Genomic DNA, 19,204 nt, shown 5'->3' with positions numbered 1-19,204 from the left:
TGTTATGGTGATTTCAGATACAAAGAGCATCAATTGCCCCCACTCCTAATCTGATAGTGTTAATCTTAGGCACACCCCACATTGAACCACCCCTCCACACACTAACAGAGGGCCACTCAGCTCAGAGGAGGAACCTCAGGCAGATCCAGCTCAGAGGAGGAACCTCAGGCAGATCCAGCTCAGAGGAGGAACCTCAGGCAGATCCAGCTCAGAGGAGGAACCTCAGGCAGATCCAGCTCAGAGGAGGAACCTCAGGCAGATCCAGCCCAGAGGAGGAACCTCAGGCAGATCCAGCCCAGAGGAGGAACCTCAGGCAGATCCAGCCCAGAGGAGGAACCTCAGGCAGATCCAGCCCAGAGGAGGAACCTCAGGCAGATCCAGCCCAGAGGAGGAACCTCAGGCAGATCCAGCCCAGAGGAGGAACCTCAGGCAGATCCAGCCCAGAGGAGGAACCTCAGGCAGATCCAGCCCAGAGGAGGAACCTCAGGCAGATCCAGCCCATATATCTAGATGTGCCCATCAGGCAGATCCAGCCCAGAGGAGGAACCTCATATACAGTGCCTTCCAGCCCAGAGGAAACCTCAGTATATATCTAGATGCCCCAGTGCCTTGAACTTTGCGACCTTTTGCCAGATTTCAGGCTTCAAACATAAATATATAAAACTGTATTTTTTTGTGAAGAATCAACAACAAGTGGGACACATTCATGAAGTGGAACGACATTTATTGGATATTTCAAACTTCTTTAACAAATCAAAAACTGAAAAATTGGGCGTGCAAAATTATTCAGCCCCCTTAAGTTAATACTTTGTAACGCCACCTTTTGCTGCGATTACAGCTGTAAGTCGCTTGGGGTATGTCTCTATCAGTTTTGCACATCGAGAGACTGAAAAAAATTCAATTCCTCCTTGCAAAACAGCTCGAGCTCAGTGAGGTTGGATGGAGAGCATTTGTGAACAGCAGTTTTCAGTTCTTTCCACAGATTCTCGATTGGATTCAGGTCTGGACTTTGACTTGGCCATTCTAACACCTGGATATGTTTATTTTTGAACCATTCCATTGTAGATTTTGCTTTATGTGTTGGATCATTGTCTTGTTGGAAGACAAATCTCCGTCCAAGTCTCAGGTCTTTTGCAGACTCCCTCAGGTTCTTCCAGAATGGTCCTGTATTTGGCTCCATCCATCTTCCCTGTCCCTGCTGAAGAAAAGCAGGCCCAAACCATGATGCTGCCACCACCATGTTTGACAGTGGGGATTGTGTGTTCAGGCTGATGAGCTGTGTTGCTTTTACGCCAAACATAACGTTTTGCATTGTTGCCAAAAAGTTCAATTTTGGTTTCATCTGACCAGAGCACCTTCTTGCACATGTTTGGTGTGTCTCCTAGGTGGCTTATGGCAAACTTTAAACAACACTTTTTATGGATATCTTTAAGAAATGGCTTTCTTCTTGCCACTCTTCCATAAAGGCCAGATTTGTGCAATATACGACTGATTGTTGTCCTATGGACAGAGTCTCCCACCTCAGCTGTAGATCTCTGCAGTTCATCCAGAGTGATCATGGGCCTCTTGGCTGCATCTCTGATCAGTCTTCTCCTTGTATGAGCTGAAAGTTTAGAGGGACGGCCAGGTCTTGGTAGATTTGCAGTGGTCTGATACTCCTTCCATTTCAATATTATCGCTTGCACAGTGCTCCTTGGGATGTTTAAAGCTTGGGAAATCATTTTGTATCCAAATCCGGCTTTAAACTTCTTCACAACAGTATCTCGGACCTGCCTGGTGTGTTCCTTGTTCTTCATGATGCTCTCTGCGCTTTTAACGGACCTCTGAGACTATCACAGTGCAGGTGCATTTATACGGAGACTTGATTACACACAGGTGGATTGTATTTATCATCATTAGTCATTTAGGTCAACATTGGATCATTCAGAGATCCTCACTTCATGATTGTGTCCCACTTGTTGATTCTTCACAAAAAAATACAGTTTTATATCTTTATGTTTGAAGCCTGAAATGTGTCAAAAGGTCGCAAAGTTCAAGGGGGCAGAATACTTTCGCAAGGCACTGTATCTGGATGTGTATCGTATCCCATATATCTGGATGTGTATCGTATCCCATATATCTGGATGTGTATCGAATTTTTCATGAAAGGAGAGATGCACATCCTTAGTGTGACTCCGGGCCTGTCAAACTGCTTCTTTCTCAACTGACTAACATACAGCTTACCATGAGCTACAGGCCTCCTCTTTCTGACAGCCAACCAGAAAGACAGATAGCTAGCCAGCCAAACAGCCAGTCACACACTCACCTCAGAGGCAATGAGCTCCAGTCCTCGACACTGCCTGTCCTTCTCTTTCCGCAGCAAGTTCCACATCTCCGGGTCGTCCTGGGCCAGACTGTCCTGCCCAGTCCACGGGGCCTCCTGTTCCACACTACGGGTAGCCGCATGCTGGCTCCTCCTCGCCCCAACGCTGCTCAGGGCCACCGGGGCACGCAGGCACAATGGCTGGTAGGGAAAAACACAGACAGAGAGGAACAGGTCATTTATGGATCCATGATTTAAAAAATAATAACTGGGTTGTGTTCACACAAACAAGAAAAGAAAAAGATTAGAAACAGAGGTGGTGTTAGCATGCAAAAAATAAAAATGGCAATTTCACAAGAACACACATCTGATCGACAAATCCCATTGGTTAAGACAATGGTAGCATCAGCGGCCGCTTATTGTCTGAATACCCGGTGAGGTGTGGTTGGAGATGTCAACAAAGCAGCACGGCAGAAAAATATGCTGCCAAATTTTCAAACTACCGGTCGTTTTTCTTTGTTGAGAGGACATATAAAGCGATCTGTGCATTTCAACAACCACATGAATACAGCTATTTCTTTGTCTAAAAAACAACCACTCCTTCCACGGTTTTGAACAGATTAGATTATACTACTTAGAACAAACGCACCAAAAAAATAACGCAACAAGCATGCAGATGCAGTAAGTGATAAACTAGGGATAGCTAACGATGTCACAAAGCATAATGCACCAACCAGGTAACTTTCATTCTGAAATAACTTTAGATTTCAGAGTTAGTCAGATATTAGTTTAGATGCTTGAAATTGGCGTGCTAGCGAACTAGCTAACTATAGCTAGCAAGCTGCTTCTCAAAAGTAGATAAGTCAGAAATTATTCAAACCCTTTGATTTTTTCCCCCAAATGTTTTGTAACCGGCCGACACACAATAAACCATCATGTGAAAGTGGAATTATGTTGTTTAATTTTAACTAATTAATTAAAAATGAAAAGCTGAAATATCTTAGGTCAATATATATTCAACCCCTTTGTTATGGCAAACCTAAATAAGTTCAGGAGTAAACATTTGCTTAACAAATCACTTAACTTGCATGGACTCACTGTGTGCAATGTTTAACATGATTTTTGAATGACTACCTCATCCCTGTTCCCCACACATACAGATAATTGTAAGGTCCCTCAGTCAAGCAGTGAATTTCAAAACAGATTCAACCACAAAGACCAGGGAGTTTCACCAATGCCCCAGAGGGCACCTATTGGTAGATTACCAATTTGACCTATTGGTACATTTTTTTTATTAAAAAGCAGACATTGAACATCCCTTTGAGCATGGTGAAGTTATTAATTACACCATCAATACACCCAGTCACTACAAAGATACAGGTGTCTTTCCTAACTCAGTTGCTGGAGAGGAAGGAAACTGCTCAGGGATTTCACCATAAAGCCAATGGTGACTTTAAAACAGTTTTGAGTTTAATTGCTGTGATAGGAAAAAACAGAGGATGGATCAACATTGCAGTTAATCCACAATACTAACCTAACTGACAGAGTGAAAAGAATCCTGTAAGGAATTTAAAACAAATCCAAAACATACATCCTGTTTGCAACAAGGCACTAAAGTAATACTGAAAAACAAAGCAAACTTTTTGACCTGAATAGTGTTATGTTTGTGGCAAATCCAATACAACAAATTACTGAGTACCACTCTCCATAGTTTCTAGCATAGTGGTGGCTGTATCATGTTATGGGTATTGCTTGTAATCGTTAAGGACTGGGGAATTTTTCCAGGCTAAAAAAGAAACAGAATGGCGCTAAGCACAGGCAAAAGTCCTAGAGGAAATCCTGGTTCAGTCTGCTTTCCACCAGACACTGTGAGATGAATTCACCTTTCAGCAAGACAATAACCTAAAACACAAGGCCAAATCCACACAGGAGTTGCTTACCAAGAAGGCAATGAATGTCCCTGAGTGGCCAAAGTACAGTTTTGACTTGAAATTCCTTGGCAAGACCTGAAAATGGTTGTCTAGCAATGACTGACAAACAATTAGACAGAGCTTGAAGATATTTGAAAATCATTTTTTAAAAGTTGCACAATCCAGGTGTGCAAAGGTCTCAGACTTACCCAGAAAGACACAGCTGTTTTGCTGCCAAAAGGTGCTTTTACAAAGTATTGACTCAGGGGTGTGAATACTTCAGATGTTTCTGTATTTCACAACAATTATTATATATTTTTGTTAAATAGCATGTTTTCACTTTGTCATTATGGCATCATTTCCTGTACACGGGGGATACATTTTATTCAGTCCATTTAACAACAACAAAAATCAGTCTAACAACAAAATGTGGAAAACGTCAAGGTGTGAATACTTCCTGAAGGCACTGTAACAGATTAATCAAAACTCTTAACTATTTCAATGATTCTAGAAATTCCAATAGCTGACATTTTAATTGGATCTGTTTGGGATACACCAAGTTCTACACAACATGACACCTACAGTAGAACATGATGAACATGCAGGGAAACAATCCAATTGGCCAATCAGGGTTTTTTGTCCTACCAGATCTGCGACGAGTAGGTTCTAGCTACTATATCCCTTGGATGTGGCTGTTCAGGTTTATTCAGGTCCCAGGCTTCCATGACTGTTATTTACAGAAGTCAACAAAAAAAAAGTGCTTTTTGCTTTAGCTCCATCTGTACTTGATAGAGCAGATCTAGTCTGTAGTGAGGAAGTATGCCGTCTGACTCATTGGGAAGGAGACTAGAGCGGACCCAGAGGCACCACGACGGTCCATTTAATTCGTGCCGTTAGAATTTATGCTATTAAATCACGAGATTTCATTGGGACAGTTCTCCCTCGTAGAAAATAGCTATCCAAGCAATGTTCGCAAAGCCTATGCTTCCATGGTGCTGCTGCTGCTAGCAGTCACTGAGGGGCAGAGTCATAGTATCCGAATGGTGTTTTGTTATGTCTTGGACCAAGGTCATTATAAAAAAAGAAAAGGACAATGAATGGTGTTAGGGTTGCAAATTTCTCCATTTTCAGCCAGGTTTCTCACAACTCTAATTTCCCCCAAAAATTTCAACTCGTGGCGTAGTTGGCGGTTCTCAAATATCACTAGCTCTCGGCTGTTTACTAACCATATATCTTAGCTGTTAAGACTGTAAAATTGACCTTCCTCAAATCATTAGTGTTGGACCTACAGTAGGAGAAGTGTCAGAGACACGTACTACATAACCAGAATGGTTTCAGAAGATAGGCCCATGTATTTAAAATCGTACAGTAGCCTACTTCGTTGTCAATGTCTCTTTAACGATTAATACATCTAGACACATGAAGGCACACATAATTCTATTTTTAACAGACATCTCCCACTTATGCACTCCAATATGTAACTAATATAATTTAGAGTTAGCTTGGTGTTTGAGTGATAATAATCAGCATGGTTGTATGCCTCTATCAGCTGTACTTAGGGAAGGGAGCTAGCTAGCTGCTTTGAAGACCGAGCACAGAGCAGAAACAGCAGGACCTCTACACAGCACTTCCTCTTATCTAATCTCAGCTAGCACCATGCCTAGTTCTCTCTGCCTGACTAGTTCTCCACACAGCTAGCTGCAGGACAGTGTGGGTACACAGTTTCAGCTCTCCCCTTTCCACACATTTACCCCGTTTCTATTAGCCCCCTTGGAACGGAGGGCTTCTGACCTCAATAGAACTTCCTGGTTAAATAAAGGCTGGCTCATGTTCTGGGCAGTTTAGTCAGTTCTCCCTTAGCCCTCAGTTTACTCTCTGCATGGCTGTTACAATAGGGATAGGATTGACGCACTAAGATTATGTTGTTTGTGCTTGTCAGATTTTCCAAACCTAGTCTCAGATAATTTGGTTAAAGTACAACACCAACCTGACTGTAGTGTGGCATGACAATGGTGAGAAGAGAATAACTGTCTAAAACAGAGGCCCTAGCTCCGTGAAACTACAAAAGTGCTGTGTTGAGGGGGGGTGTGCATGCAAATTAAATAGCTCATCACCTTTTATTAAACAGCAGGACTGGCCTAATGATGGTCTTCTTCTATTTACCCAGACCCCCTACTGAGCCAGTCTCCGGTGTACTGCAGGGTGATGTGTAACTTCACTTTAATAGTGCTATTAAAATCCAATTAACACAAATGATGGTGACCAGGATGACTGTACGGGTTATATACTGTCTGCTGTGTGTGTCCATCTCCTGAGTCACTAAAACATTATTTTATTTTAAACACTGAACTTCTGAAAGAGAAAATATTTGTCAAAACAAGTAGAATTCATGCCTTGAAAAATAGGTCACAGATTATTCTGCACACTGCAAAGTCATAAATACCACAGGCCATTTCACACAACTATCTCCAGAACATAGGAACACGTTCATTCTAATGACAGGTTATTTACACACATCTATTAGCCTACAACATTAAATCTTTATCACAGATCGTTCACCTTCATGAGCTGCTGTGGCTGCTTCCTCAAACACATGTACTAGATCTTCCAGGAGCTGCCTGGCAGGCCTGCAGTTATTTCCCCTGGAGCTAGCTCCTGTGGTGCTGATGAGGAAGCATATCTAGGGCCCCATCCTCTCCTCCCAGGTTGGCACATTAAATGGGTGATGGTGAAACCCAACTCTCCTGGCCTTCTGTCAGCCTGCGGGCCACTCCGAGTGTGTGAGGAGGAAGACAGCTAAGGTCCACCCGAGGGAGAGGGGGGGTGAGGAGTCCTAGGGAGACAGCTCAGGTCCACCCGCCTGCTCCCGCAGGGGACACGTTCCACACACACAGAAATCACACGGGTCATTAAGTACTGACGGGACCCGTCCTTTGCTGTCTGCCCACACGCTGGCACATACACCCACACAGCCTTGCTTACAGCAGAGAGCAGACGGAGGTGTCCATCTGTCTGCGCTGAGGGCATCCCCTCCTTTCTGCTCTGGTGTCACTGTAGGATGCTAAACAGAGTGGCACTGTATCCTTTTTATTAGCTCCTTACACACTCACTCAGTCAAGCTCTCCTCTGTCCCCCTCCCACCAGGGCTGGGCGATAGTCTCCTCTGTCCCCCTCCCACAAGGGCTGGGCGATAGTCTCCTCTGTCCCCCTCCCACAAGGGCTGGGCGATAGTCTCCTCTGTCCCCCTCCCACCAGGGCTGGGCGATAGTCTCCTCTGTCCCCCTCCCACCAGGGCTGGGCGATAGTCTCCTCTGTCCCCCTCCCACCAGGGCTGGGCGATAGTCTCCTCTGTCCCCCTCCCACCAGGGCTGGCCTGTGAAGCAGGCTCCTCTGTCCCCCTCCCACCAGGGCTGGCCTGGGAAGCAGGCTCCTCTGTCCCCCTCCCACCAGGGCTGGCCTGGGAAACAGGCTCCTCTGTCCCCCTCCCACCAGGGCTGGCCTGGGAAACAGGCTCCTCTGTCCCCCTCCCACCAGGGCTGGCCTGGGAAACAGGCTCCTCTGTCCCCCTCCCACCAGGGCTGGCCTGGGAAACAGGCTCCTCTGTCCCCCTCCCACCAGGGCTGGCCTGGGAAACAGGCTCCTCTGTCCCCTCCCACCAGGGCTGGCCTGGGAAGCAGGCTCCTCTGTCCCCCTCCCACCAGGGCTGGGCTGGGAAGCAGTCTTCTCTGTCCCCCTCCCACCAGGGCTGGGCGATAGTCTCCTCTGTCCCCCTCCCACAAGGGCTGGGCGATAGTCTCCTCTGTCCCCCTCCCACAAGGGCTGGGCGATAGTCTCCTCTGTCCCCCTCCCACCAGGGCTGGCCTGGGAAGCAGGCTCCTCTGTCCCCCTCCCACCAGGGCTGGCCTGGGAAGCAGGCTCCACTGTCCCCCTCCCACCAGGGCTGGGCGATAGTCTCCTCTGTCCTCCTCCCACCAGGGCTGGCCTGGAAGCAGGCTCCACTGTCCCCCTCCCACCAGGGCTGGCGTGGGAAACAGGCTCCTCTGTCCCCCTCCCACCAGGGCTGGCCTGGGAAGCAGGCTCCACTGTCCCCCTCCCACCAGGGCTGGGCGATAGTCTCCTCTGTCCTCCTCCCACCAGGGCTGGCCTGGGAAGCAGTCTCCTCTGTCCCCCTCCCACCAGGGCTGGCCTGGGAAACAGGCTCCTCTGTCCCCCTCCCACCAGGGCTGGCCTGGGAAGCAGGCTCCTCTGTCCCCCTCCCACCAGGGCTGGCCTGGGAAGCAGGCTCCTCTGTCCCCCTCCCACCAGGGCTGGCCTGGGAAGCAGGCTCCTCTGTCCCCCTCCCACCAGGGCTGGCCTGGGAAGCAGGTTCCTCTGTCCCCCTCCCACCCAGGGCTGGCCTGGGAAGCAGGCTCCTCTGTCCCCCTCCCACCAGGGCTGGCCTGGGAAGCAGGCTCCTCTGTCCCCCTCCCACCCAGGCTGGGCGATAGTCTCCTCTGTCCCCCTCCCACCAGGGCTGGGCGATAGTCTCCTCTGTCCCCCTTCCACCAGGGCTGGCCTGGGACACACGCCCGTCCGTCCACTGACTCCTTTAGGCCCTGGAGAGGAACACCACGCCCGGGCTGGCTTTAGGCCCTGGAGAGGAACACACACGCCCGTCCGTCCACTGACTCTGGCAGGCCTGGAGCGGGACACACGCCCTCCGTCCACTGACTCTGGCTTTAGGCCCTGGACCAGGGCTGAGCCCGTCCGTCCACTGACTCTGGCTTTAGGCCCTGGAGAGGGACACACGCCCGTCCGTCCACTGACTCTGGCTTTAGGCCCTGGAGAGGGACACACGCCCGTCCGTCCACTGACTCTGGCTTTAGGCCCTGGAGAGGGACACACGCCCGTCCGTCCACTGACTCTGGCTTTAGGCCCTGGAGAGGAACACACGCCCGTCCGTCCACTGACTCTGGCTTTAGGCCCTGGAGAGGGACACACGCCCGTCCGTCCACTGACTCTGGCTTTAGGCCCTGGAGAGGGACACACGCCCGTCCGTCCACTGACTCTGGCTTTAGGCCCTGGAGAGGAACACACACGCCTGTACTGACTCTGGCTTGAGGCCCTGTGACATGTCACAATGTTCCCAGCTGTGCTAAAGACCCTCTCCGAAGGGGCAGTTGTAGCAGGAATACACTGGTACTTTTTTTTAGCAAGCTTACTCAGTCTTGAGATGTAGGCCTCATGGAGCCTTCAATACTCAACGTAGATCTTTGTGTCAGGGGTCTAAAATAACTGACAACAAGTAACTTGACAACTCAGTTTTGATGTCGTCCTCCTCTGACTCTGGGCCAGACAGTGCCGTCATCTTGAAAAAGCTTTGCCAGTGTTTTCTTGCCTTTCTTAGACACAGGTTCACTTTCTGTGGCGTACAGTTGTGCCCAGGGTGACGTGTGCTTTCCTCAGCTAGCAGAGACCTCCGCTCTAAAAACAGATGTTTGTTTGATGCTCTCCATCTTGTCGTCATCTGCTATACATGTGGTCCTGAACCCGGGGATCCACCAGCGAGGACATATCAAGGTGTTCAACTGTGGCAGGGTCTTCATACTTGTAGTTGAGATACTGTAGTGGGGCACTCTTGATTTTCTTTGTGAGCGTGACCTTCCTCTGACTGCAGGAGGCTGCGGTTGAACAGGTTTTTCACAGGCTTGAGGTAGGAGACGCTGACGTAGTTCTCCCCAAGACAGCGCGTCAGTGAATTCCTGTAGTGGGCCTATGGCTTTGTTTGCTGACTCCAACACATTGATATCCTGATAGTTGGGCACCAGGTGCCTGCTTTTCTTCTGAGCCCAGGACTCGGGCTATGGCCTTTTCTTGTTCCAGGATTTGTTCTATCATTTTCTGTCTTGACCCCCACATGGTTGGGGAGTGGTGAGCTGGTGAGCAGGTAGACTGAGCTCAGCCTGTGCTCTAGACAAGTCTCTCCTCTTGTTCCAGCTGAAGGGAAAGGTGCTGACCACCTTCTTGCACAACCCAAAGGCACGGTGAGCTCGTGGGTCTTTCACACCAGTCTCTGAAAATAATGAAGAAAGGATTCTAAGAACGGCAGCATTTTAAATAAATAAAGTACAGTATTCAGTTGACCTGTCAAACCAACGCCACCCCATCTCCCCCTACCACCCACACGTCTATTCTATTGTTTAGGAATGTTACACCACAAGCTGTTTGAATGTGTAATCATTTTGACTGAAAATGTATTAAATTGAGTTTGTTATAAACTAAAAAACAGCCTGTGGTTATTTGCTATTGGATTGGTAAAAGGACAACTACTAACACAACCTACAGCTGGCCTGAACACAACTTTTTATAATGCACTTTAATTATCCAACGTCACACTTACCGATGGCGAGGTGAAGCCACTGCAGGCGGGTCCAGTTGTTCAAGCGCAATGCTGTTATCATGTTACTCCCACTGTCAGTTGTCATGCACACCTGTCGGTCTTCACTCATCTACCACGATGCCAGAGAGCCTCAGACCCTGGGCTATTACTTCACCCATATGATCATCTACCACGATGCCAGAGAGCCTCAGACCCTGGGCTATTACTTCACCCATATGATCATCTACCACCATGCCAGAGAGCCTCAGACCCTGGGCTATTACTTCACCCATATGATCATCTACCACGATGCCAGAGAGCCTCAGACCCTGGGCTATTACTTCACCCATATGATCATCTACCACGATGCCAGAGAGCCTCAGACCCTGGGCTATTACTTCACCCATATGATCATCTACCACCATGCCAGAGAGCCTCAGACCCTGGGCTATTACTTCACCCATATGATCATCTACCACGATTCATTTATGATTTATGTAGTGGACTGTCAAACGTAGGTACGGCTCTGAAGTTCTGCTCGACCATAGATTGGCTGTGGTGGAAAAATAAACACTGGCCAGCTTCTCTGCGAGCCGGCGTCCTCACGAGAGGCCGAGCCGGCGTCCTCACTTTCCATGTTGGTGGAACTCTTACCAGCGCTACACTTCTCCGGCGGGGTTACAATTTGTGAAAGGCTGTCTAGGGTTGTGATTGGTGGATAACCTCTGTGCACGTGTTGTCACGCAACTGGGACATGATTGGACATTGGGCTGACAGAGGAGAGACAGTGAGATGTTGTAACGTTTTACAAATGCAACATTATAACAAAACCTTGATTCTTCCGATACAGGCATTTTCCATATCGTGCTAAAACAAACTCAAATATATTGCAAAATTTTTCAAAAAAAATTTTAAATACACAATATAGTCACCCCAGCCCTACTCCCACCTCCGGCTAGCCTGGGCAGCAGTCTCCTCAAACAGATGACACTCCTCCTCCCCGAGGCCTGCTCTGCCTGCTGCACCCCCCCCACCCCACATCATTACACTGTATTAATTAAAAAACCAGCATGATTAATTGATCCTAGAGAAGTAGTGAGAGGATGTGTGGTGCTAAGGACCAGATCTGTCACAGTTGTTGGCAGCACTATATTTAGACAACAGATGAATGTCTTTTGAAGGTGGACTGGATGAGAAACTAGTAGTGATGACAAGGGTACATGAGATCAGCATGTTGTCTACTATGTTCTAGTAGGGAGGTACTGAGGCATCACACACTGTCACGAGGTTGAGGATGCACTGGTTTGTCATTTCCTGTCTGACCGGCCTCTATGCCCGGCCTGCTACTATCCTTTTTGGCTGCTAAAAGAAAGAAACAAAGAAAAAAAATTCCAACTATCATTCCATTTTAACTGATTATTTCTTGTCATCTTCCTCTGGGTCATTGAAGAGGAGTCCATTTTCCAGATGACTGCTGTCCATCAGGCCTGGTGTGAAACTACAATCAGCCTTGTAACACAGGTGACAGAGAAAAGAGTGAGTGAGGAGGAGACAAGGGCAAGAGGGGTGTAAAACAAGGCAGAAGTATCAGTCAGGAGAACAGCCGCTCCCTCTCTTCCCGTCACTGACTAATAGGAGAACTGCCGTTACAAATTGCCCCCTGATTCAGCTGGGATGACAAGGCGGACAGAGCCAATGGAGAAAAAAAAAAGAGAAAACTGGCCAGGGTGAAGTGGGTTGACGTCTGGCTGGATACAGCCAGTGTGTGACAAGACGGGCGTCACAGGAACAATCAGCGGGGCTTCAGTCTAGCGGTACAAAGCCTCCAAAACATCACAACGACGTTAACCCCTTGTTATAGGCCAACGACAGTTGAGAGGGCAGTTCAAGGAACAAATCTGTTACCTTCTCTACATCCAATGTTTACATGTAGGCCTAGGCTAGACAAACTGGATCCTGTCTGCTGCTTAACTTGTAGGCATCTGTGCAAACACTTCTGTTTTTCAAAACGTAAGTAACAGTGATGTTAATGCTGGTTTGTCATTGGTCAGTTTTAGAGAGGCTACTAGATTATGCATGCAGTATTTTTACTTTTTTTTTTTTAAATCAGGTGCTGGTTGATTGGCAGCAACAGAATTCTTACCAATGCCTTTTTAAACAACTGCTTTAAAAAAAGTTTAGTAAATACAGATCTCAACCAATCACTTTGTCTCTTCAGAAAACAGATCAGAAAAACTACCAAAGCACTTCAAAAAGAGAAATAAAGGCCATCACAATGAAACACTTGTGTTGCCTATCTGGTGGTTTCAGGGCATTGTATTATATTAGAACTAGTCTTTAGAAAATAGTGAGATGACTACTGGCTTTTCCTCACACATTATGTCTCAAATATGCAGAAACCATACTGGTAAGGCAGTGTTTTTCAGCCACTGAAGCCTAACACAGAACTTAAGGTTAGGTCTCACCGGAAAGTGAGTGTCTGCTTCCCTAGATACCAGATTGGAATTCTGACACTCCTGTCTCACTGAGGAACAGTCTTTGCTCAAGTAAATGTATTTTTTTATATAGTTTCTTTAAAATGCCATTATTTATTTATTTAGCCTTTATTTAACTAGGCAAGTCAGTTAAGAACAAATTCTTATTTACAATGACGGCCTACCCCGAAACCCCGGACGACGCTGGGCCAAATGTGCGCCGCACTATGGGACTCCAAATCACGGCCAGTTGTGATACAACATGGAATCAAACCAGGGTCTGTAGTGACGCCTCTAGCACTGAGATGTAGTGCCTTAGACCGCTGTGCCGCTCGGGAGGCCCCCTCGGCTGTGCCGCTCGGGAGCCCCCCGAGCTAATAAGGCTAAGACCTCTAACATTCACTCGTAAGTTCATACTTCTTATTCAAATTGAAAGCTTAACACATGTAGGCTATAGCCAATTAAAGCCAACAAGAAAAGTCAAGGATTCTACAAACAACCACAGATTTTAAAATCCAGCCCATTCCAAACGCAATGAAAACTACGATCCTCAAAATAACTACAGTCTAATAAATCAAATCAAATTTTATTTGTCACATACACATGGTTAGCAGATGTTAATGCGAGTGTAGCGAAATGCTTGTGCTTCTAGTTCCGACAATGCAGTAATAACGAGCAAGTAATCTAACTAACAATTCCAAAAAAAACTACTGTCATACACAGTGTAAGGGGATAAAGAATATGTACATAAGGATATATGAATGAGTGATGGTACAGAGCAGCATAGGCAAGATACAGTAGATGATATCGAGTACAGTATATACATATGAGATAAGTATGTAAACCAAGTGGCATAGTTAAAGTGGCTAGTGATACATGTATTACATAAGGATGCAGTCGATGATATAGAGTACAGTATCAACGTATGCATATGAGATGAACAATGTAGGGTAAGTAACATTATATAAGGTAGCATTGTTTAAAGTGGCTAGTGATATATTTACATCATTTCCCATCAATTCCCATGATTAAAGTGGCTGGAGTAGAGTCAGTGTCATTGACAGTGTGTTGGCAGTAGCCACTCAATGTTAGTGGTGGCTGTTTAACAGTCTGATGGCCTTGAGATAGAAGCTGTTTTTCAGTCTCTCGGTCCCAGCTTTGATGCACCTGTACTGACCTCGCCTTCTGGATGGCAGCGGGGTGAACAGGCAGTGGCTCGGGTGGTTGATGTCCTTGATGATCTTTATGGCCTTCCTGTAGCATCGGGTGGTGTAGGTGTCCTGGAGGGCAGGTAGTTTGCCCCCGGTGATGCGTTGTGCAGACCTCACTACCCTCTGGAGAGCCTTACGGTTGAGGGCGGTGCAGTTGCCATACAAGGCGGTGATACAGCCCGCCAGGATGCTCTCGATTGTGCATCTGTAGAAGTTTGTGAGTGCTTTTGGTGACAAGCCGAATTTCTTCAGCCTCCTGAGGTTGAAGAGGCGCTGCTGCGCCTTCCTCACGATGCTGTCTGTGTGAGTGGACCAATTCAGTTTGTCTGTGATGTGTATGCCGAGGAACTTAAAACTTGCTACCCTCTCCACTACTGTTCCATCGATGTGGATGGGGGGTGTTCCCTCTGCTGTTTCCTGAAGTCCACAATCATCTCCTTAGTTTTGTTGACGTTGAGTGTGAGGTTATTTTCCTGACTCCACACTCCGAGGGCCCTCACCTCCTCCCTGTAGGCCGTCTCGTCGTTGTTGGTAATCAAGCCTACCACTGTTGTGTCGTCCGCAAACTTGATGATTGAGTTGGAGGCGTGCATGGCCACGCAGTCGTGGGCGAACAGGGAGTACAGGAGAGGGCTCAGAACGCACCCTTGTGGGGCCCCAGTGTTGAGGATCAGCGGGGAGGAGATGTTGTTGCCTACCCTCACCACCTGGGGGCGGCCCGTCAGGAAGTCCAGTACCCAGTTGCACAGGGCGGGGTCGAGACCCAGGGTCTCGAGCTTGATGACGAGCTTGGAGGGTACTATGGTGTTGAATGCCGAGCTGTAGTCGATGAACAGCATTCTCACATAGGTATTCCTCTTGTCCAGATGGGTTAGGGCAGTGTGCAATGTGGTTGGGATTGCATCGTCTGTGGACCTATTTGGGCGGTAAGCAAATTGGAGTGGGTCAAGGGTGTCAGGTAGGGTGGAGGTGATATGGTCCTTGACTAGTCTCTCAAAGCACTTCATGATGACGGATGTGAGTGCTACGGGCGGTAGTCGTTTAGCTCAGTTACCTTAGCTTTCTTGGGAACAGGAACAATGGTGGCCCTCTTGAAGCATGTGGGAACAGCAGACTGGTATAGGGATTGATTGAATATGTCCGTAAACACACCGGCCAGCTGGTCTGCGCATGCTCTGAGGGCGCGGCTGGGGATGCCGTCTGGGCCTGCAGCCTTGCGAGGGTTAACACGTTTAAATGTCTTACTCACTTCGGCTGCAGTGAAGGAGAGACCGCATGTTTCCGTTGCAGGCCGTGTCAGTGGCACTGTATTGTCCTCAAAGCGGGCAAAAAGTTATTTAGTCTGCCTGGGAGCAAGACATCCTGGTCCGTGACTGGGCTGGGTTTCTTCCTGTAGTCCGTGATTGACTGTAGACCCTGCCACATACCTCTTGTGTCTGAGCCGTTGAATTGAGATTCTACTTTGTCTCTGTACTGGCGCTTAGCTTGTTTGATAGCCTTGCGGAGGGAATAGCTGCACTGTTTGTATTCAGTCATGTTACCAGACACCTTGCCCTGATTAAAAGCAGTGGTTCGTGCCTTCAGTTTCACACGAATGCTGCCATCAATCCACGGTTTCTGGTTAGGGAATGTTTTAATCGTTGCTATGGGAACGACATCTTCAACGCACGTTCTAATGAACTCGCACACCGTATCAGCGTATTCGTCAATGTTGTTGTCTGGGCGCAATACTGAAACATCTCCCAGTCCACGTGATGGAAGCAGTCTTGGAGTGTGGAGTCAGCTTGGTCGGACCAGCGTTGGACAGACCTCAGCGTAGGAGCTTCTTGTTTTAGTTTCTGTCTGTAGGCAGGGATCAACAAAATGGAGTCGTGGTCAGCTTTTCCGAAAGGGGGCGGGGCAGGGCCTTATATGCGTCGCGGAAGTTAGAGTAACAATGATCCAGGGTCTTTCCACCCCTGGTTGCGCAATCGATATGCTGATAAAATTTAGGGAGTCTTGTTTTCAGATTAGCCTTGTTAAAATCCCCAGCTACAATGAATGCAGCCTCCGGATAAATCGTTTCCAGTTTGCAGAGAGTTAAATAAAGTTCGTTCAGAGCCATCGATGTGTCTGCTTGGGGGGGGATATATACGGCTGTGATTATAATCGAAGATAATTCTCTTGGTAGATAATGCGGTCTACATTTGATTGTGAGGAATTCTAAATCAGGTGAACGACTGTACATGTGGCTACGCGGTACTCAGCTTGTGCTCTTGTCTTAACTCCAGCTCACCCCCTTGCAGTGGCCTTGAGTGGAGACAGAGGGGTGTGCACAGAGGCTACAGGTCAGGGGTGTGTGCACAGACCACTGAGCTCATTGGCCGACGTCGAGCTTTGAGCTTTGGCTCAAGGCAATAATATGAACCCAGTCAAAACGGTGGACTCAGAGTTACAGGATGTAGCGGCAGGGTAGCCTAGTGGTTAGAGCGTTGGACTAGTAACCGAAAGGTTGCTAGGTCGAATCCCCAAGCTGACAAGGTTAAAAATCTGTCGTTCTGCCCCTGAACAAGGCAGTTAACCCACTGTTCCTAGGCTGTCGTTCTGCCCCTGAACAAGGCAGTTAACCCACTGTTCCTACACTGTCATTGTAAATAAGAATGTGTTCTTAACTGACTTGCCTGGTTCAATAAAGGTCAAATAAAGGTTCAATAGTACAAGGGGCTCTTTATAGAAGCAGATTGATAAGTGACAGTATAGCCATGCAGAAACAATGCAGACAGACTCCTAGCTACAGTCCTAAACTCGTTGAAACTAGCCATGTCTAGACTATATGGCAATTTCACTGATTTAACAACAACAAAACAACACATCTGCTGTGAGCAGTTTTGAATTGTATTTAAACTTCAAGGCAGTCTTCAAGTGCCACATATGCATAACTAATTCACTACTTTGTGGTAGGCCTACTTTACTGAAGTTAAAACAGCCACTCCTGCAAAATGAAAGCCCAGGAGGCAGATATGTGATTACAGACAGTAAGTAGTTCAGAGATGATCGGCCTTGGACCTAAAAACCTCAGTAAAGTGATTAAGGCCACCTCCTTATTTCTACATGAGTGCACGCCACCATACAGACTGCAACTCGTGAGATCTTTGAAATTGCATTAGGATGCATTCATAACTGATTAGCACAATAGGAGAAGCATGCAAACCATTCAGTCATCTTAATAGGAAACATTATCCCAAAGAGCCACCTTGCATCAACTGCTCTACATTAGTTTGTCTGCACAACAGATTCTCACTTCCTTGTCTAATCCACGTTGAGAAGGTTGCCACTTCACGGGTGTTCGGCTCGCTCAGTGTGAAATGGCCTCCCTAACCCATCACGTAGCCTATAGTCTCTCATGAAAACCTCTATTTGGATCTGGGTACTGAAATTAGGATAACCATCACGCTTTTAGACTCACAAAAGTTGATATGTCTAGGCTCCAATCCTGGATGCTAACAGATCAATAACTTTGCCTCTGATACACAAACCTATTGCATGTTTGTTTGAAGAGTGAGAGAAGGTGAATACAGAGACTGGCCATTGAAAGTGTTGTGACAGTTTGATGTATTAGTCCCATGCAGACGGAAATACTATCTTGATACTTCCATAATAAACATCACGCTATTAGGTTCCTTTTTAGCTGACTGGTGCAATTAACAGCTAGACTATATGCCAACTGTAGAAGTACTACCTTGAGAAGGGTTAATATTTGTCGACTGTTCTGGCAGAAAAGCTGCATTTTGTACTTTGAGCTTACAGATACTGCCCTGTCTAGGAAAATGCTTTTGAAGTTTGTAATTTGTGCAATACAAAACTTCCTCTGAAAGGATCCCTAACATTTTTAGCCATTAACTACTGTCAAATCGTGAAACATATTCACATCAGTTCAAATTGTTCATACATTCAAATAGGACTGTGTTTAAAAATGTTTGTTTAAAAAATATATATATATATATATATTCCCAGCTTAAAATAAGAAATATTTTCTTCCAAGTCAAAAACTACATGAATGTAGCTAGAAAAGTAACAGTATAATTTGCCAACCAGCTGAAATGATGAAACCAACAAGACTGTTGCATCACTCACCAGTTTATAACAGTAACCATGTGAGGCTAAGTGTTTAAATCTGACAGGTTTACTACCCATACCGTGTAACTACGCGTAACTAGGGTTAACTATATTAGAGACAGTTACTTACATTAGAGGGGTAATCAATCACTCAAGGTTACAGTTAGCTACTAATGTCAAACCAAACACGTGGGAAACTGGCCAAGCTACCTGGCATCTTTGTCCCCGGTGGTGCAGAGTGAGAGTGGGACTCTGGGAGGGAGATAGTGAAAGTTGATCTCTTACTAAAAAACACATGTTGGGACCATCTCATTTTCCTATGATCACAAACCATGGAAACACATTTAAAACGTGTGTACACAACCATTAAAAAACAGACAACATTGTGTGTGTGTGTGTGTGGTCTCTCAGGAGTATAGCCTAGCTAACTACAGTAGTTAACCAGCCAGTCATGTCAGATAACATCAACGTGGGTAATTAGCTTAGCTACGTAGCTAACTAGCTGTACCTGCACCATACCAATCCAGCTAGTTTAGCAACCTGATTTGCCACACTGTTCAGTAGCCTTTAAGCTAACCAGATAGCTAGCTATTATAATAATAATAATAATAATAATAATATACAGCTGCAAACGTGGCTGCTTTAGCTAGCCACCTGGCTGGTCATTGCATGCTATTTTGCTGTAATTTGATGTGAAGCTAGCGAGATTTATCATCGAGTAACGTTTGCGAAATCAATAAGTAGTCACTCACCCGTGCGATTTGCCTCAACGTCAACCACAGCATATTTGTACGATTTCAAAAGGCCAACAACGTTCAATATAACCACCTCACTCTCTAAGAGGGTCACGCTTA

General features: G+C 46.7%; 1 protein-coding gene across 2 annotated transcripts in view; it reads right to left on the bottom strand.

The window, feature by feature from the left end:
• shmt2 (serine hydroxymethyltransferase 2 (mitochondrial)) overlaps nucleotides 1-19,204 on the bottom strand; it is a 41,600-nt gene that overhangs the window by 22,341 nt on the left and 55 nt on the right. Inside the window, exons 1-2 of one of the 2 annotated variants that reach the window (XM_042330156.1) lie at nucleotides 19,103-19,204; nucleotides 2,306-2,503 (exon numbers count right to left, since the gene is read on the bottom strand). The exon at nucleotides 19,103-19,204 is cut by the window's right edge and continues 55 nt beyond it. In XM_042330156.1, the coding sequence (XP_042186090.1) occupies nucleotides 2,306-2,503; nucleotides 19,103-19,135 (231 nt within the window). In that variant the 5' untranslated portion in view covers nucleotides 19,136-19,204. Of the gene's footprint in view, nucleotides 1-2,305; nucleotides 2,504-18,560; nucleotides 18,663-19,102 lie in introns of those variants that run through there. The other variant, XM_042330153.1, reaches the window with a different exon arrangement.

Source organism: Oncorhynchus tshawytscha, linkage group LG02 (genome assembly GCF_018296145.1).
Source record: "Oncorhynchus tshawytscha isolate Ot180627B linkage group LG02, Otsh_v2.0, whole genome shotgun sequence".
Classification (NCBI taxonomy): domain Eukaryota; kingdom Metazoa; phylum Chordata; class Actinopteri; order Salmoniformes; family Salmonidae; genus Oncorhynchus; species Oncorhynchus tshawytscha.
Note: the sequence above shows the minus strand (reverse complement) of the source record. Positions and strands in the feature narration are given on the sequence as shown.